The sequence below is a fragment of the Falco naumanni genome, chromosome 4, assembly GCF_017639655.2.
Source record: "Falco naumanni isolate bFalNau1 chromosome 4, bFalNau1.pat, whole genome shotgun sequence".
NCBI lineage: Eukaryota > Metazoa > Chordata > Aves > Falconiformes > Falconidae > Falco > Falco naumanni.
The window spans coordinates 66,287,985-66,308,024 of record NC_054057.1 but is presented as its reverse complement, the minus strand read 5'-3'; the positions used below and the strand labels follow the sequence as shown (position 1 = coordinate 66,308,024).

The 20,040-nt window shown below is 51.4% G+C and overlaps 1 protein-coding gene across 15 annotated transcripts in view; it reads left to right on the top strand.

Moving 5' to 3' along the window:
* Positions 1–69: 69 nt before the first annotated feature.
* The window catches only part of PIP5K1C (phosphatidylinositol-4-phosphate 5-kinase type 1 gamma), a 46,901-nt gene continuing 26,930 nt past the window's right edge, over positions 70–20,040 (top strand). For all 15 annotated transcript variants that reach the window (XR_005827403.1, XM_040590572.1, XM_040590567.1 and 12 more), the window contains exon 1: positions 70–180. Coding sequence is in view for 14 of the 15 variants with exons in the window: in XM_040590572.1 (XP_040446506.1) it covers positions 81–180 (100 nt within the window). In the remaining variant the exon portion in view is untranslated. The remainder of the gene's footprint in view (positions 181–20,040) is intronic.

The following is a 20,040-nucleotide window of genomic DNA, read 5'->3' as shown; positions in this document are numbered from 1 at the left end:
CGGCGGCGGCGGCGGGCGCGGGCCTGGGCTTGGGCCTGTCCTGCCCCGGGCCTGCCCTGCCCGCGGCCTTCGCGGCGGCCATGGAGCTGGAGGTGCCCGAGGAGGCGGAAGGCTCGGCCGTGGCGGGTGCCGGTGCCATCACCCCGGAGGCCGGCGTGGGGGGACTGGACGCGGCAGGAGGTAACGCGCTGCGAGCACCAAGCGGCCGGTACCCTCGGCCGGGCTCCCTGGCGTGTCGCCGCCCCCCGAGGCCCGCTGCCAGCCGAGCCCCGGGAGTGTGTGTCCCCGTGTCCCGTCCCCCCGAGGGCCCGGAATGGTTTAGCCCAGTTGCAACCCCCGGGGGGCGTCTGAGTGGTGCTTCCCGGCCGGGCCCCCCGTATTGTGCCTTGTATCCCCTGGGGGGGGCTCGGAGTGGTTCAGTCCAGCCCCCCCACCCCCCCCCGGAGTGTGCCATCCTCGGGGTACCGCGTGGTCCCGTCCAACTGCCGGTCCCCATCCGCCCACCCCCAACCCCACCGGGGACCCGGAGTGGTTCCGCCCCCCGGGGCTGCCGCTTGGCCAGGGACTCCCCGGGCACCGGGCGGGGGGCGCCCGGGCTGGGGCTGCCCCCTGGTTCCTGCCCCGCGGTGTCCCGAGCCGGTGCCTGCGACCCCAGCAGCAACGTGCTGGGCACGGGGCGGCCTGCCCGGCTCCGGGGCTTTCCCGCCGGCCCCCCGCCGCGGGCGGTCCCGGGGGGCTGTGGCGGTACCCTGGCCCCCGCAGGAGCGGGTCACCCCGGCCCCGGAGTGCCCGCTGGCCCGGCGAGTGGGATCCGCGGCCGTGTGCCCCCCTCTCGGCTGCGGGGCAGGCGGTGGTGGGGCAGGGGGGCTGCCCTGGTCCGGGGGGGGGGGGGCAGGAGGGACAGGAGGGGGGGGTGCCCTGGTCCGGGGGGGGGGGGGGGGGAGAGGGGCAGGAGGAGGGGTGCCCTGGTCCGGGGGGGGGAGGGAGGGGCAGGAGGGGGGCTGCCCTGGTCCTGGGGGGAGGGGGGGCAGGAGGGACAGGAGGGGGGGGGTGCCCTGGTCCTGGGGGGGGGCAGGAGGGACGGGGGGGGAACTGCCCTGGTCCTGGAGGGGGGGCAGGAGGGACGGGGGGGCAGGAGGGACAGGAGGGGGGAGCTGCCCTGCTTCTGGGGGGTGCCTTGCTTCTGGGGGGGAGCAGGAAGGTTGGGGGGGTGGGCCTGCCCTAGTCTTGGGGGGGGCCTGCCCTGCTCCTGGAGGGGGGCAGGAGGGTCAGGGGGGAGCTGCCCTGCTCAGGGGGCTGCTGCAGCTCCCGGTGCTCCTACCGTGGTGGTGGCGGCGAGCTGGCAAGGCCGGTTATCGGGGGTAGGGAGCCATCCCAGCCTGGCAGCACCACCAGGACCGAGGGATGGGGGGTTCTGGCTTGGCAGGATCAGATATGTGGGGCTGTGCACGTGCACCTGCCTCCACTGCCTAATCATTTAGAGTTCGTTAACAACCTCAAAATTGCTAGCTTGGGTTTGGCGTGTGGTCGTATAGCCCCGCTCGGTCGTTGGGTTGACACGTTCCTTTGTGGGCCTGACGTGAAGCTCCACAGCACCTGCCTGAGCCTGGAGTTCATTCAGCGCCTGCTGTGAGGTAGACGGGTTTTGGTTGTGTTATGACAGCAACCTCCTTGTCTTTGAGCCTTTAAATGAGGATCAGTAGCTCCTCGCAAAACCAACAAATTACAGGGGAAGCTGTGATTTTCATAGATGTCATCTGCCACAGTGGGGGGGGGAGAGGGGGCTGGATGTAACGTGTAATTTTTGGTAAGGTGCTGAGATTTAGGCAAGTGGCAAGCTGTCTTCAGCCTCCCTGCTTCCATACCTCGGTGCTGCAAGGAAAATGGAGAGGCTGGCTGTGTGCAGCTTGCCTTCCCGGAGCCTGCTCGCAGCGTTCCCCACCCACTGCTCAGACCTCTTTTTTTTTTTTTTTTTTTATTATCATTATCTTTATTTTTTTTATTTCAGGAGTGTTCTCCCAGCACGCTGTGGTGCGGCTGGTGGGCTTCCAGTTTGTGAGGCTGAGGGAGCAAAACAGACAACCTCTTGCTGAGGAACAGTTAAAATATTGCTCGTCCTTCTGATTTCTCTGTCGCCTTTCTGTTTGCTGGGGAGGTTAGAGGCTTGTTGCTCAGGACAAGACAAGGTGGCTGTGGAAGCTGTTGCTCAGGAGGGGTTTAAGTAGGGAGTGTGTCTTCCCTTTGCGAGTAAATCTGAGGTTACAAACCCATGGGCTGTCTTACCTTCAGCTGATAGTAAAAAAGATGAAACAGAGCCAGTAATCTCACCGATGCTTTGATTTTTCGAGTCAGGTTGCTTACTCCTCACTTGGGTTGCATCCAGATTGTGTCACTTGGCCTCAGCTGCACTTGCAACTGGAGCTCTCAGGAGGGCTGGAGACAACATGCACGACAGCTAATGAGTGTTTTCTGGGAGAGAACAAAACCTGGGGGGACAGGAGGTGGCCCTCGGTGGGCTGGGCACGAAGGCACGGCTACACCAGCACGCAGGGTGGGCTGTGCTGCAGGTTTGGGGTCGAGGCTGCCAGAGCACGTCAGTGTGTTCGGTGGTCCTTGCTACAGCAGGTGGGAGTGCTGGACACCGGAGCGATGTGCCTGGGAGCATGGGGGGGGTGCCGAATGCTGCCCTGTTTTATTGACTGTTTTGCAGATGATGGTGACAAAACCCCATTTAGTACACGCAGCACTGATGCCTTCGCTGCTATTTGGGGCAGCGGTGGAGGTGGTGAAATACTCGTGAGCCACCTATACAGGTGCTTTGTGCTACTCACCTTAATGCTGGTGCTGTTGATGAAGGATTACCAACATAGCAGAAAATCTGCTCTCCGGCTCTTTGCCGGAGAGTGAGGACGTCTGTGCGTCGTGCTCTTGCTAAACGAATGTGGCAGGGTTAATCCAGACTGTGAGTCAGGTCAGCAAAGACCTTCCCCAAGCGCTCAGTAAATACCGAGAGGGGAGCCAGTCAGTCTGGTACAGGAGTAAAATGGATGGAGGAGAGGGGCTGAAAGTCAGGGAAACCTTGACAGTAGTTTGACTGAAGGCATGGAGTCTTCTGAAGGGAGCTTTTGGAAGTCTCATAATGTGCTTTGAGGGAGAAAATCTCATTTAGTGCAAGCAGCTGGGCTCATGCATGAACACACAGGCCCAATTCATCTCTTTCCGAGAACCCAGCTTTGAGGTTTTTAAAAGTTTTGTAACCCCTGTGGTTGCAAAGGGGGAGTTTCAAAATCTGATGGGTATATGGCAGCTGTGCCCCCTCCCTGAATCTGCACCCTCTTGCCCTGGGAAGGGGCTGCAGTAAGGGGCTGTTTGCTGTTTCTGGTGGCGATAGCAGAGCTGTTGGCAGGAGCAGAGGCGGTGTGCCGGGGCGCTGTGTGCATGCGAGCACCAGGATCATTCAAGCTGGAGAGCCCCGGCCCTCAAAACAGCTGGGTGAGGAGAGGGCACATTGCTATCCCTCTACCTGGATGCAGCCTGGAGACGGAGGGTCTGGAAACCTTAAATTATTGAAGAACTGTTGATACAAAACTGATGGCAAAGCTGGTCTCCACCATCTCCTTGCAAAGGTGGAAATTCTCAGTTTAATGGGGTATTCAGGTTGACATCCAATTTATTTCCATTTCTCATCTCTCCCATTTTATGGTTTGCAGTCTGCCTATCATTTATGGGTTTGAGCCTGGGCAGAAACTTCCCATGTGTTCTTCAGGGTTGAATTCCTCGGCTTGAGGGAGCTGAAATGATTTAGTAAGTATTTATGCTCTTGTTCAACAGCTGTCTCGCTGTACCCAGAGCTGGAGATGGCAAAGTGGAGATCCTGGCCCCAGCTGCTGGTGCTGAGCGTGCTGGGTGCTGGCAGCACCTGTAAGGCCATCTGAAACAAGCACTGGGAGAGTGTTGATTGTGACAGAGGAAGAACGGTATTGCAGCTCTTCCCACTTTGAAGTGACTTTTGAAGGGTTGCTGGAAGCAATTTTTTCAGTGAGCAGATTAGAGATAAGAGAAGAATTCCACCCTGTAGGGCACAAGCAGCTCAATCCGTACCAACGTGATGGAGAGGGAAATTGGAGAGAGCTTATCAGCTTGAGGAAAAATCAAATGTAAACATCATCCCCAGCATGATTATGGTTCACAGCTTAGTTGGATGTCACATGTCTCTTTCCCGTGAAACGGTGCTAGCGAAGATGATTACAGAGGGAGTCAGCCAGGCAAAAACAGGCAGAAAAGCACCCCGCGCCTTGAACTTCTAAAGACCCTGCAGTTACTTCACAGTCAATAAGTCACAGCTCAGCTGCAGGGAAGGAGGAGGGCAATGAAAATAGAATTCAGGCTGCTCTGGCAAATTAATTGTCCTTTAAGATATGAATCGGCTGGAAACAAATGGGGAAGCTGGGATTATTTGGCCTGGGAGCTGTGAAGGGCAGTATTGGTGCGGCAGGGAGATCTGGGCACTGCCCCGAAGGATGTTGCGCCCGTCCATATCGGTGTCAGGACAGGCTGGAGAATGAATCCCGGAGAACCCAGGACAAAGAATGATTAATTTGATTTTCGTTAACTAGCATTTGGCATTGACCTGTATATAATAGCCTGTTATTTCGCTGCTGGATCTGCGGCTGGCAAAGCTGCTGCTGCCGCATCCCACTTGGGAAGCTTGCTGGGCCTCTCCAGGGGGGCTCCTCAGGGGATGGCCTGAGTGGGTTCAGGATGAAGAGTGCATAACTTGGGAACGATTACTGATTTGCTGACATGCCCATTATGGGCTCTGGCCAGATGCACAATCTTATTAAATATGATTTTCCCATATAAGGTGGTTGCGGCTTGAAAAGCAGCAGCAGGAATTCCGGTGCTTGCTTTTTTCATGAACACATCTTTCAATCACAGCCAGTCAAGCCCAAAAATAGGTCTGCTGAGGCTGGGCAGTCCTGTGACAAAGGCGCAGAGAGCCCTTCTCATCGCACACTTACGTCTTTGTCACTTTTGATTATTCCCATCCATCTTTTGGGGCTGCCAAGCATCTTCCTGTAGACCGGGATTCATCTGTAGAAGCCTGGCCGGCGCCTTGCTCCTGACGTGGATGTGATACCCACGTGCTCTCTGGGACCTTACCAGCATGAGATCAGTTCCCACGTGTGCATATGGGAACTGCAGGTGTTATTTGGGTATAATTAACTTGCAACTCACCAGTCAGAAAATGTTGCACCTTTTGCACGGCGCTGGGGACTGTCAGAAGTGGAGTCGGAGCGGGAAGTGTTAGCTGACTCCCAGCGCAAGGAGGATTTGGCTGTGCTTAGGTGGGAATGCCCTTCAGCAGGCTGCTTTGCACGCTCTGCTCCCACCAGCAGCACAGGGACGGAGCTGCTGGTCATGTCACTCGCGGGAGATGCTCTCTCTCGCAGCCTGGCTGTACGAAGGCAGGAGCCAAAGCAGGTCCTGCCCTCCCCAGATGGTCTGATCCTGTGGGTGCACCCCCCCTGATCTCCCCCAGAGCCTGCGGGGGAGCTGGCGGGAGCAGCAGGTATTATCGGAGCAGGCTGCCAGTTTTGAGGCATGCTCTGTAGATTCTGGAAAGTTTAAAGCGGAGGCCTTGGCACCTCCTTTTCTCGAAGATGCATGTGTGGGGTGCAGGGTGACAGTGTCTGTTTTAACTCAAAAATAGCAGCAGAACAGTAGAAGAAGGCCTAGGGTGGAGGTTTTTTGTTTCCCCGTTAAGTCTTTAGAGGTCTCTAACCAAAATTTCTGATAGCCCCCTTTAAATTTAATTTGTTTAATATCCCAGTTGCCAGTGTCGCTTTCCTTCAGCTATCTCCCAAGCTGTTGCCTTCTAGGCCTACAAAGCTGGGTCGCCTTGTGAATGTGCCCAAGAACAGAACTGCACGTTGGACTGGATGTCTGTGATCACGTTTGTGGGGCCGGGCAGCGGGTGTTTTTAAAGCATGACACAGGTGCAAAGCCCTAGCTGTTTGGTGTGGGTTCCCAATAAGCAGCTGCTATTGGGGCAATATCTCTGTGTGGGATTTTGCTGTTTCTAAATCCATCTGTGGCTGGTGCAGAAACTCAAAGGAGCAAAATATTGTCGTTTTCTATAAGTCTTTGGCAAAGCAGAATTCCTGGCACAAGCACCCTCTCTGTGTTTGCTGCCTGCTGATGGTGCACCGATCTGTGTTCGACCAACAAGCAAGTGCAGCCACTTGTGTTTTCCTCCAACTGGGAGGATGCTGTAATGAAAACAGGTGCTGTGCTGAGCCCCTGCACAGGGCTGCCCTCCCGTTCCGCTGCGTGAATGCGCTCGTGGCAATGAAACAACAGGAGCGTAGCAGAAAGGTAAATCAAGGCACTGCGAGGGGCTGGAAACAAAAGGCCGTTGGATGCTGAAATGAAAGAACAAAAGCGCAGGAAAGAAGAGGGTCACGTACAAAAGCTGAACCGATGGCCTGTGTGAAGTGAGTTTGGTCTTGATCCTGATCAGTCCTGACCTTCTCAGCAGAGCAGCCCAGCGTTGCTCACCTCCCCGCCTGGGGAGCTGCGTGCGGAAAGGAAAAGCGTCTGCTGGCTTTCCCAGGCTCTTCACCTCCTCTCCAGATAACTAGCAGGCTGAGTTCCTGCAAGGGGAGCCCGGCCTCTCCAGGCAGCTCTACGAGAGCCAACGATAATAAGGTAACAGGGTTTTTTTTCTTCTTTAGCTAGGTCTTAGAAATTCTGCGTTCCTAAGCAGCCTGGCACTTGTTTGTTTGAGTTCTTCAGTGTGCCAGTAGCTGAGTTAACCTCAGGACTTTCTGGGAAACGTTTTCTGTAATTAAAAAGCTAAAAGTGATCAGAGCAGCTTTTCTGTCACTTCATCTCTTCTCACCCACATATTTAAGCAGAAAATGCTGTCAACTTCTAATTAAGCGTCGTCTTCTTCCATCATGTGTTCTTGTGGCTTCCCCAGCGTACGTGTGGGTTTTTGCACTGGCTTGCGGTGAATAACCCAGGCTGAGTCAGTGTACGTGCTGCAGTGGTGAGGAAATCTGGAAGCTTCACTGTGTTCACAGCCTGTCCGATGCTGCTGGTCACTGCTAACCGTGACTTGTTGCGTCATCCCACAGCTCTAGGGGGAAGCTGTGAGCTTTCCACCATATGAGTTAGCCCCTTTGCTTCCCTCCCAGCTTTCTTTGGATACAGCCAAACCACCGCTTTTCACTAGTTCTGTTTAAAAAAAAAACAAAGGCCTACAACTAGCGAGTCAGCGTGTAGTGTAAAGGGTTCTCTTAAATACTTTAACACAGAAACAGGCTGGAATAATTGATACGTGAAGAATGGCAGCATTATTTTGTAGCGTGGCGACTGTGTACGCTGTACAGTTGCATCTCTGGCAAATGACTGTCAGAAGAGCTGTCCCCCTGGATAATTGCACGGCTTTGCAGCCGTCAGATCTGGGGTTGCAGAAAACAAACCTCACAATGCCCAATCACCGCCTGTATGGTTTGCATTCAGCGCGAGGAGTTTGAAACATTTTGCAGACTCATCGAGGGGGCACAGTCCTCATCTTCTCTGTAATTAGCAGAATCTGCATGTTCTCTTTGCAGAAATTGCTGTTGGAGAGGGAGGGAAAGGTTTCCCGGGAGAAAGGAGAAGTTGGAAACCGGCTGTTTGCTTCTCTGGCATCTACACGGTGGCAGAGCTGCCTGTTGTGTGAGTAGCGGTTGGAAAGGAAGGGCCCGCGTTCCGATAGCCCACCTGGAGCTGCTGCTGCCGCACAAGGCGCTCCTTGATGTGACAAAGGAAAAACGGGGTCACAGCCCGGGGTTTGTCACAAGACCAACCTGGGCAGGTCCACCGCTGCTTCTGAAAGGGCCTGGAGATTATCTGGGCATGGGAACACCACATGCAACAAGCTCATGCCTTTGTTCTGTGTGAAATAGCTCAGTCTCCTGAACTCAGAGGAATTAGTGGATTGTAAAACAAGGGCAGCTTTGCCTTGTTTGCAGTCATTAAAATGTGGTGGCGTGCTGTTGGGACAGCACTGTTAGTGACGTGGGCTGGTGCAGAGCTTGGTACCGGTCAAACTCCAAGTAGCTCAAATGCGGCTTTTTGCTTTACTGCGTAACATTAAATCTGTCCCAGCCATGCAGGGCAATGATGCTTAATTCGGCTTCTGCCTTGTTCTCTGGATGCCACTGTTAAGGTTTTACTGCTTCTGCGTTCCAGATTTGCAGTGGTCCCGTCGGTGCCTGTGGTCGCTGTTGCCGAGTGATGCTCTTGCATGGGGCTTGATGGCTGCTGCAAAATTAGTTCTGCAAAATTAGATCTTTGAGGGTCCATGTGGCCACAGTAGTTGATAACTCTTACACTTAAATTTGGCGATGCTCTCTCTGAAGCTCTGTCAAACTACTGACTCTTCATCTTCTCTGTGTTCCTCTACCATGGTAGACACCTCCTCATTTTTTCTCCAAGAGATCTGGGAGTGCTTCGACCTTAACCAGCACTGAGCTCCCAGAGGAAAGGCGGCTCACCAGCAGAGGAAGGGGAGTGCTGGGCTGGGAGCCAACCAGGTCCCAACTCTTTCACTGAATTTAGTAATTCAGACTAATTCCCCAGCTGTTTCATGTTTTTTCCGTAGGAGGCAAAGAGATCTGCTGCTTTTTGAGACCGGGTAGCTGAGTTCACGCAGTCATTTGGCAGGGATGGTGTTGGAAGCCTGTCCTTAATGTGACTCGAGCTCTGGGCGCATTGGGATGCTGCCCTTCAAAATGGGTGTCTTGAATGTGTTGGGCCATGCTGGTGACAGTGTTATGATTCTGTAAGAGGATAATTAGTCAGGATTGTTTTGCCCTTTCATTTGGTGCCTGGCAAGATGTTATTTAAATTGGTGGTTAGACTTTCCTTCCCCTTGGAGTTTGCCATTCTCAGTTGCTTAGTTAAAAGTAAGTTGAAGTCCAGATCTCCGGCGGCTGAGACCTGATGGAGGGCTAACGCTAAAAACACGTGTAATCTCCATTAAAATATCCATTTGCATCTCTTCTGAGTTCAAGCTTGATGCACAAACTTACTTTCTGCCTCCCCGGTTAAGGCTGGATGCACTCCACCTGTGTGTGTGCCACCTGAGCAGAGGGTGTCTTGCTCAACCTCATGTGGGGCAGGAAGGATAGGGAGGAGTGAGGTAGGTAGAATAAAAGCGATGCTACCTTATGTTTAAAGCAGGAGTAATGTAGGTCATCTTAATCTGCTCTCCCTCCTCCCCTTCTGCAGGACGGGAGAGTCCCAGCCACATGTGCTGCAGGGTGACAGTGAGCTGGGACAGTCTTTTGTTTTGCTTTCTACACTTTGCTTTCTACCTTCGGAGCATTTTGTCATCTTGGCAGGCTTTTCTACTAGCTTACTACCTACAACCCCCCCACCCCCCTCCAAAAAAAATCTCTCCAGCGGTAGAGCAGAATAGTCTTGTTTCCGTGCATGAAACGAACGTCTTCAGGCTGTTCCCAATTATTTTTTTAGGGTGGAATTCCTGATTTGTGGGTGGAACTGATTTTGTTTAAAGGGCAAGTTAACAGCATCCTTCTGTGCTCTTGGATATTTATTTACTTGGGGTTTCTCCAGTTGAAATTGAGCACCAGTGCAGTTACAGTTACTGTGTGAATGCCTGCGTAAACACCTTTCTCGTGCTAGTCCTTTCAGCCCTGCAGTGATTAAGGTTTGGTTCAAGAAGGGCTGCATATGGATTTTCATCTTTGATTCAGGGCTGTATGAGCTCTGGTAATTAAGGCCTCTTGGCACCAATTTAAGCAACTTGAGCGTTGGGAACAATTTTGGTTGGCGCATCAATATAGCTCACAAAGGGTTTGGAGCACTCGAGAAATATTTTTACGTAATTGGCAAGTTTTGAGAGATGTTTGTGAAATCTTTCCAAAGCTTAAGATGCGTCTTCAAAGTACTGCAGGGCTCGTGGCAGGCTGTGGTCCTTTCAAACGGCTGATCTTACCAATGTGCACGTCGGTGATGGAAACGCTGGCAGCAGCGTGTACCGCTGGTTTGCTGTGTCGATGCCGTCAGTAAGATCTTCGGAGGTTACAGCAGCTCTGAGGTGAGATACGGCTGGTTTTCGGCTTTTGGAGCCTGCTGAAGTGGGTCAGCTTCTGGCCACCCAGGAGCTGGCAGCCTAGCTTCAGCTAAGTCTTGTCTCAGATGTCCATTGATTTTACTTCAAGGTCCTGAAGATCTGAGGGGATTGAAGAAAAACCTTCAGGCTTGGCGTAAGGCCTAGAAACACAAGTTTCCATTTTACGAAGTAAAATGAAGGCGAGATGCGCTGGAGTCTCCCCCTGCCATCGGCTGGATGGCCTGGTTTCGTCCTGCGGGATGCCTGGCTCTTTTTCTGGAGTTGGGAACTGAAGTTAAAGCTGATGGCGTTTACCGTGCTAGATGTGCAGAGAGGGAAGGCTAACGCGCGGCGGAAGTGATGGTATTTTGCTAATTGCTCTAAAAAGGCAGGGAGAATTTGCCTCTGTCTTGATGTTTGCTTGTGTTTGGTGCTTTCTGTGACCTGGCAGTAGGGCAAGCAAAATATTACCGGAGTCTCTAGTGTGGGCAGGATGCTGCGACTGATGACAAAGATGCTGCGGTAGCTTTCTTCCTATCATCTCTCTGCACATCTGACTGTTCGAAGTTTGTGGATTTTTAAAGACAAAATTGTCCATTACTGCATTTTTCTCAGAGGGAGGCAGCTGGCTAAAATCATCATCTGGCTGAGTGCTCCTTCCCTGAATGTGTGCCTGATGGCACTTCATGCAGTCAGGCACTCTGCTTAGATGCTGATGTGCAACTTGGTTCTCTCTGATTTCTTGATTTCACAGTTTCTGTCCTTGCAGCCGGTTCCGCAGCATGCGCATCCCCACGCTGAGAGGAAGGGGTAATGTGCTCACAAGTGCTACACGCTGCCGAGAGGGCAGATGTAATACCTGAAACCACTTGTCTTCTCTTTAAATGTCACTTTTAAATGGGTGTCATCTTTAAAATGGCAGTTTTCTTTTCTGTATGTATTCAGTGCTGCTCTTGCCATCTGTCTGGATGCGTGTTGATGGGGGCAGCGTACAAAACAGCATAGAATTTGCTGGCAGATATGCAAACTATAGAGATGTAAAATAGGCCCTAACTTCAAAGCTGGAACAAAGACAGCAGAAAATTATACAGTCTTGAAGCTGCACTTGTCAACATTAAATGACATGCTCTTCAGTTACAGGGCAAACACTTGCCTAGGTGGAATCCAGAAATAAGGCAAAGTTTTTCAGTTTGGCCTAACAGGTGGTGATTATTTGTAGATTTAAATAATTTAGCACATGTTATGGGGTAATTTTTGTGTTGGTAAGGACTGTTTGTTCAGCGATCAGAACTGAAATCTGGAAGGCTAACAATTGCCTTTGCTAAATTTACTACTACTTTTTTTTTTTTTTCCCTGTAATGCCAGCTTATGTTACAAGATAATTAAGTTTTTCTAGGGGGTGCATGTTGTGCTGCATTTTGTGGCTTTTGATATGCATACTGTTGTTTGTTTTTGGTTTTGTTTTTTTTTTTAATTCCAGGATGCTTCCTCTCAAACCGGCATCTCTTCAGGTTTAAATTAATGTTGATGGAAGAGAAATGATGACATAGTCTTTCTCTACCTTAGTCTCAGAGGGCTGGATGTTTGTTTTCATTTTGATATTAAGTAGGAGTCACTGGTGGATTGTCCCAGATAGTCAATCTTTTGAGAAAGAGGCTTCTAAACTCATAATGCCAGAAAATACTTATTAAAGGAAATGAGAAACTGAAGGAGTGAACGTCCTGAAACTGCTAATTGCTTCTGTGCGGACTGGCCCCGTGCGTTTCCACTGTATAATTGCAGTCTTTACTGTAGCTCCCTTGCAGAGCCTTGAGGTCCTGATAAACATGAGTCTGTCTTTAAAATGAAGCAAAAAGACTGTACTTTGTCAGACAAGACAGTTACTTTCTGATTAAAGACAGCAATTGTCTTATCTGTTGCACTTTGGTATAATAAACCAGGTTGTCCCTCATATGCCAGATGCAGAGCTGGCCAATATAGGCTGGTATTAAACTGAAGACCCTCCCGAGATGAAATTCTTCATCTTCAAATGGTGGTGGACTGCTTGTAAGGGCTGTCAGCCTCGAAGAACGCGGTAATGGGGGAGGAACTTCATTTAATACATGCAAGGTCTGGTTTTGTGTCGGCAGGATGGCAATTTCCACAAGGTATTGAGATGTAAGGTTTAGAATTGATCTCAGAGAGATGCTATGGCTTCCTTAATTCCCAGATTTTAAAACACAAAGATTGGTTTTAGTGTGAATCTTTTCTGTAAACTGAAAACTAGGAGCCCAGGACATGCTGGTGACTTCCAGCTTAAGAGCAAACTGCAGCGCAGAGAAACAAGATGGATTTTTACAGTATCTGAAGAAATTACATTTAAATGCAAGTTTTCCTGTGAGGTGGGGTGAAAAACAATCTGTAAGGGTGAGGTGGGGTGAAAAACGACTTAATCCAAGGCCTGTGGGAGGGAGGTGTAAGATGTGCCTGAATGGCAGCTGCTCATCTGAAGGGAAAAGGAATATGTTACAGGCAGAAGTGGCAAGTGCTGCTTGTTACTTAATGTTTTATATTAGAGCTCCTGCTTTTGGTTGCTCTGACTTGCCAAGATAATGGTCTCCAAAAGTCCTTTGCCTTACTTTAAGTTCTGGCCAAACCAATGAGCCCATTTTGGTGAAGAGGAAGCCAGGAGGTATTGCACCATCCAAAACTTCAGAGCTTGGCCAGGTCAGTCTTAAATGGCATCTCAGTACATGCAGGATGGTTCTTCTTCATCAGACCTGCCTTTTTCTCTTTCCATGGAAAGCCATCAGTACCTGACTACCCTGAGCCTTCCATTTTGCTGTGTTTTGTGAAAATAACTCGCCCATTAAGATCTTCCTGGCCTCACTGGTGGGGCTGGAGGAACCCCACCGCTTGGTGGGTACAGGCCTATAGGCTCGAGCCATCTGGCCTGGAGGATTACTGGGTTGGGAGCCAGGGAATGTAGAGTTCAAGCCATGGGACTTCCCATGTCAGCCCTGTGTATCTTGTATTCCCCACTGAGAGCTGTCCCATAGCTGTTGGCCAGCGTTACCGCACGCTTCTGTCTCCCTTCCTCCCACCCACAACACGTGCCACCATCCTAAAACACAGCACTGGCAGCTACCAGCCGAGCTGGGAGGGAAAACCTGACTGAGAGGCTGGGTTGTCCTCCTGGGGATGCTTTTTGGAGTGAATGTCTGATGTTGACACCCCTGGCTGTGGCTTCTGTTTCTCTCCAAAGGCAGGAGCACGTTGATGCTGTCCCCCACCTCCTCTGCAAGTCAGTGGCAGTGTAAGTTTGGCTGGTCCAGCCTTGTAGTGTTACGGTTCAGGGGAACTACATTGTTTCTGGTTTTATTAAAGTCTTGGCAAACGGGAATAAAGGTCCTGTGAGATTCTTCTCTGTTCTATCCAGAAATTCTGGACGGAAATTCACTCAGTGTTGCTGTCTTGAATTACTTTGTATTGTACCTGTTCTTCAGAAGCCATCCCTGTTTTTTCCTTGTATCGGGCAGATGCCGAATAAAGCCCTGAGAAGGGCTCAGGAGTTAAGTTGCTCGTGGTTCAGGGCTCAGTTTTAGGACCTGCGAGACCAGAAGTCACTCCCAGTTACATAGAGTTACACCAGTGCATGTGTACGAGCCATGTGGCCAGCCAGACCGGGCTCTTCCCGAGGTTGTCCCTGGTCCTCGCAGCCCGATGTTCTTCAGCTGCAGCTTTCTGTGTTCCTTGTGTGCCTTTCCTCCTCCACCCTCTCACCGGAGCAGGGCTGCTCCCCAACCTGCAGCCCAGGAGCAGGGGGCTCGGGAGCGAGGTGACCCAGCTGGCTGTGGCTCAGCTCCATGGGAACTTGTTTTCTTTCACCGCGTACAGCCTGCTGTCAAACACATCCTAGAAGCCACAAAGTCGCTTCAGAAAGACCTTGACCACTCCGATATCCCACACAAGTGATGTAAATGCAGGATACAAAGGGTAAGTGCGATGCTTGCCCGGTGAGTGACTCAGCAGTGACTGTGGGCTCCATTCTGAATCCCGAACAGTGGTGCTGCTTGCAGAGGGGCTCGTGGCTGAACTAGGTATGGAACGTGTGCGGCAGCCGCTCGGAAAACTGCTAGAAACCTGGTGTCCTCAGCACCCAGTGTGCCTTCGGGAGTCTGGGGATAACCAGTCCCTTGGTTCTGCCTGCGCAGCACTCTGGGACCCTTAACTGCTTCTTGGAATTTTGCTCTTTGTTCTTTTGCATCTTTAGTTTGTACACATACCTGTACGGAGCCTGGAGCAGAGCTTATTCCTAAATAAATGGACATAGCTGCAGTTGGCTAAACAGAAGTAATAAATGCCTGGCTCAGCCTCCAGTGAAAATCCTCCAGGCTGGGCTGGAGAAGCTGCTTTACTGACCTCGCTTTTGAGAAAGCTGCAGATCTGTGCCAGAAAGAGCCTGGCCTTCAGGTTGTGGTTACCTGTGTTGGAGGAGGCTGGCCATGATCATCACTGTAATGCAACTGAAACATCCTTGTAGCCCAGCACAGGCACTGGGCTACCTCTATGTGTCTCACCTGTTTGTATTTCCTACTAATTTAAAAGTGGGTTTAAAAATTTCGTTATTTTTTAGGTAACTTATTTTCAGCTGATAGCTGAGTCACTAGCTGTTGTGCTACAGCCAGGATCCCAGGGAGAGAAGAGTCTACTTGCTGAAAGTTTAGAGTTACGATTTTTGGCAGCACACTTCATCTTTTGAGCTTGTTCTTCTGTGGCTTGTTTTGTTCCATCTGTTCAGGTGCCTTTGTTAGAGCAGAGCAGGAGCACTCGACCGAAACGCTGTAGTCACAGAGAGCAGAAGTGGCCTTAATAAGGCTGATGGGAAAAGAACATGGTGGTGAGCAATAATTGAAATTTATTCTTAACCTACAGCACCCCATGCCTTGTGGCAGTAGCTTTTGCCCTAGAGGCTCTTCTTCAGTCTCACTGGTCTGTCTGGAGCTGCTGCAGATTTTTGCTGACAGAGCCCTGATGGAGGAGAGGAGGACTGGAGGCTTGTCCCCCTCCCGGGTACCAGCCCCACTGGTCTGGGGGGGAGAGGAGGGAGAGGATCCACCTAGAGGATCTGCAGTAGCTGGAGTGGATTAAGCGGAGCTTGCTCCTAAGGAGCTGGGCAGCCCTCACTGTTGCCTTGTAGGTTTAGATGGGTTGTGCAGAATCTGTGATGCCTGTGCAGGCAGCGTGCGTGGCAGGGTGCTCTGGTGATGGCAGGGGACAGACTGATGGCAAGCAGCAAAACACCAGCCAGACCTGGCCTTCTGCCCATGTGTGAGTCGGGGAAGTCAATTCTGACTGAGGCCAAGAAATCTCTGATAGCCTGGTGCCTAACGAGTACAGGTGAGATGTGCATGCAGGCTGTAGAGCTTGAATTTCCAGTTGTTAACAGCAGCAAAAGCTTAAGTTTATTTAGAAGTAGATCTGTTGAACAAAGATGTATCACTGTCTGCTTTTCCTATCATGTCTTTTTAACCACGTGTTTCCAGTCAGCCCTGGAGGGTGTGCTCTTTGAGGCTCTGTCACAAACCCACGCTCTCAAAACAGGTCCAGAAATTCAACCTGATGCTTTTGCTTCAACGGCTGTTGTTGAAACAGAAGATACAGATGTCCCCCGCCTCCTCTCCCACCCAGACTTTGTCCTCAGTATTGTGGTACAAATAAATCTCTACGTATGTTTGCGTGTTGCAGTGTTGTCAGCAGCACCCATGGCAACCTGGAAGTGTTTTGTGAAGGCAAGTTTACTCAACCTGATGCGAGCAGCCTGGCAAAGGGACTTTATATCTAGTGACGCATGTTATACGCGACCCCATTCTGAAATCCCCTTTCAAGTCTTCAGTTGTTTGAGCACCCTTGGAAAATCTCTGTCAAGCGACATTAGCAAGAGCAGAATTAAGTCTTAGCGGATTTAGCCGAGCAGCTTTGGCTACGGAGTAAATCAGGAAATACCCTCCTCATTAAAAATCCAGGTGCATCTTCAGGATGACTTGGGAAGGGGTGGCCTGCAGACAAAACAACTGTTTTCCCTTTGGAGATTGCTGTCGGTTGGGGTGCTGAGCTCCCACGGTTTTAAAGTTGTGCTTACTGCGGTAACTGCTGTATGTCCTGGTATTGTGAAACCCCAGGTAGATTTCTTTACCTGTTGTGACTGGAGCAACTGGACTTCAACACGTCTTTTAGAAGGTCAGCAAATGGAAAATATCAGGGAGGTGGATATCTTTTTTGAGTTGCATTCTTCTATTTTAATGTAGTTTAGCCTGAGAATAATTCTTGACAGCGAGTGAGCGAGGAAAGTAAGCTCTCGTCAAGTAACAGCTGTAGGAAGACACTTTTAAATGGTGGGAACTATAAACAGACCCATCCCTCCTGGGTCGGAGGTGCTGACTGGAACCCTCTGTGAGAAAGGGCTGAGAGAGAAAGTAGGGTGAATAGTTTGTCGTTTGTCTCCCAGAGTGCTGGACTGCAAGCTGTGTATCTGCTGTGCTGCTCCGATCAGCAGCTTGAAGGATTTCTTTGATTTGCCAGTGCTCTACCGAGATGGCTTGAGATCCTTTGGAGAGACACGCAGGCGAGCAACGTTGTAAAAGGAACCAAGCTGATGTGTAAAGGCATCCTCCTGTTCCCTCGTTAAAGGGGTTTTGCCCTCTCAGTAACAAGAAGCCGATTATCAACTTAGGAAGTTTTGAAATGGGCTGCAGTGAAGTTACCCTTGTTCCAAGCACCAGTTCCTTGTCCTGTGCCTGGTAGCAGCCTTGCCGAGACGGCGAGTAGCAAAGGGAGCCCACGAAGGTCAGATGGTGAAGAGCCTCCAGCAGCGCTAATCCCTACCTGACCAGGAGGTGCTGAGGTCTGACATTAAGCCTCGTGCAGCTAAAGCACTGAGCCGTGCCACACTGCAAACCTGGTGTATTTGGGGCAGGATAACTGCTCTGGCAAGCAGCGTGTAACCTCGGATTAGTCAGCTTGTGCTTTTCCCTCTGTTAGTGGCACTTGGAGAATAGCATAATGGTGGATGCAGCTGAGCATCCTTTCCCTGCATTGAAGTGCTGAATGCTGCTTCTAGGCAGGAGCCTGCAGGCAGGGAGATAGCGATGCTCGGGAAACAAAGGAGGGAAGTGAATTCTGGACCAAGCCTTCGCTTCTCTGACATGGGGTTGGGAAATGGCTCTCTGGGACCTTGTGGCAGCTGAAAACTCCATCTGAACACACACAAAGAGTCCCAAGGGTGGCCTGAGGTCATTCACTACATCCAGGTCCCCGATGTTTTTGCAGAAAAAGGCAACAGGAGGTTCTCTGTCTCCCCGCTGTTGAACTACAGCTCTCCCAGCAGCCAGGAGATGCTCCAGGGGGTGGTGTCCGTGGGTTGGGACCTGCTAGGGGATGCAAAGCTTATCCTACCCCTGAGCAAAGGGAAGGGGGCAAGTGGACGTGTCCCTAGCTCTTCTGGATGATCGTGAATAATGTGACTTCAAAGCCCTTCAACCTTTTATGGCCTCGCTCTAAATTGGCGTTGTGGTTTTAATGCGGTGCCGCTGTGCCTGGATGTCGTCACAGGCGCAGAGAGCTGGCTCTGTCCTGGAGAGGTTACGCTTCCTGCCGCGATGTTTGCTGCCTCTAATTAATCCTAATCAACCTTTGCTGTGAATTCTTGTAGACAGATTTGGACTCGAAGGTTGTAATAAAGAGAGAAGCCAGAGGCTAGGAAGAGGCTGGCGTCCCCAATGCCGCTGCCGGGGTGCCTGACCTTGCCAGTGTCTCGGCTGCCCTGGACGTGCCGGGGAGCGTGTGTCGTTCCACTCCGCAATCCTCCTGTGACCGGCAGCGTGGAAGGGAGCAGGAACACTGTGTTCAGATAAGACTGCACCTTCCCCATCTAGCAGATGTTCGCCTGAACATCCCACTGGATTGCATAATTACAGAGTTGAACGTGGAGCTGAGCGGGCTGCAGCCCTTTCCGCTGCTGGGTGTCAGCTATTGTGTGCTCCTCTTGATGAGATTTTTGGTTTGCTTTTTTGTCGGCTCTGTCGCATGGTTCAGGCTAGGCACTCCAAAACTGTCCTTTTTTTATTTTGTTTTTTTTCTACGTGCAGCTGATCCAAGACAAGAAAACAAATCAGTTCTTTTTAAATTTCATTTCCCTGGTCTTGTCCTGCTCGTTCCTCACTGTAATTGGGCTTCGGTGCTGTAAGCGCTTTTCGGGTTTTCTGGTGAGTTGTCAAGGAAACGTTTTAGCATGGTATGTCCTGGCTCAGCAGCGTGGCTCCCCGAGGAGGGATGCACCGGGGATGAAATCCGCACCTGCAGCTGAGGGAGGAATTTGTTAACTCCCTGCCTGCATCTTCAGCTTCTGCCCTGCCTCCTGAGCTGGGATAAACAGATTTATTTCTGAGGCAGAAAGATTTTCTTGAGGGGGGCACCCCCCAATAACTGCAAATAAAATAGGCTGGTAGGTGCCTTTACTGCAGAATCATCCTGTTCTGGCGGTCCCTGGCCGCGGTGGTGTTCCGTAAGCTGGATGCTTTGAGCGGTCCTGGCTGGGATGTATAATGCAGGGCTTAAATCGTCTGATCCCTGGCAGGGTGCTGGCAAGGGAGCAGCTGCTGGGGCTTGGGGTTTGGAAGCCTGGAGGGAGCGGCTGGGGCAGGACTGGCTGTGGGGCTCACTGCGGGTTCGGGGCACGCTGGGGGGCTTCCTGCCGCCCACTCACCTTGTTTGATGGAAGAGCTGGTATAAATGGAAACTGCCCGGGTTGGAAAGGAGGGAGTGAGCTGTGTCACTGCTGAGGAGGTATCACAGCAGTGCCCTGAGGCCCCGTCCTACCTCGCTGGTACATTAAGCTCTCCTTTAATTTGTACAAGCCATGCCGTTCCTTTCCCTAACGACTTTATGCTCAAATAAACAAGACCAAAGCCATGGGGAAGAGAGTGCAGCAGATGAAGTTGGTGCAGATCATGGTTGGCAAATGTCATCTTCCCTCCACAAAGTGGAGGTGGTTCCTGCGTGCTTGAAACGGCAAAAGGAGGCACGGAGCCGGTGTGGGCGGCGAGCGGGAGCAGAGGACAGGGATCAGAGCAGGGCAGCCAAGGTGGAATTAAATGGGATTACTTATCTCTGGCTGCTCCTGGTAGTCCGGTCTGAATACTGCCCGGCGCAGCCAGCATTTCTGTGTCTGCAAATAACTGATGGACTTTGGATGGTGACTGAACTGTCCTGAGGAATGTGGAGCTACCTGTGCTGCAGGAGCCTTGGAGCAGGGTCTCTCTTCCCCCTTGCCATGCTTATCCGTAGGGATGGAGCGAGGCGGGCTAACCGCTGTGGGGAGAGTTCAGGCTGCCTTCAGCCAGCGCAATTTTGGCATAGATGATCCCCAAAATCATTCAGTGGGTCAGCAAGTATTCCAGGGGAAAATGGATAAATTTTGGTATCAAAGCGACTGGTAGCATGTAGATTCTATGTAACAAGGAGAATTTAGCTCAAATTGCTTTATTTTCATATTGTTTCTACAAGGTCTCAGCTGGCAGCAGCAGCTGTCTGTGCCCAGGGTCGGCTACAACTCTTTTTGTCGAGAGATGCTGTGTTTAAGGGGGAGGGGGGGAAGGCCAAACTTTGTATTTAGTATTCTGGCTTACTTACTGTTTCTCTCATAGGAAGAAAATGTTTTTAATGCTCAGAAGTAGGTCACCCTGGGTGCCTGGGAGGAGCAGGTTGTAAATAGCTGCCTTCTCCAGGAGGTTGCTGAGAGTCTGGCTTCTGCTCCATGTCATGTCCCTTCCTCTCTGACTGCCCTGGGCTGTGCCCCATCCTGCGAGCCGGGAGCTGAAGCCACACGTTTTGAGTGCAAGAAGAAATTCAGAGGCTGCTTTCTGCCTTTT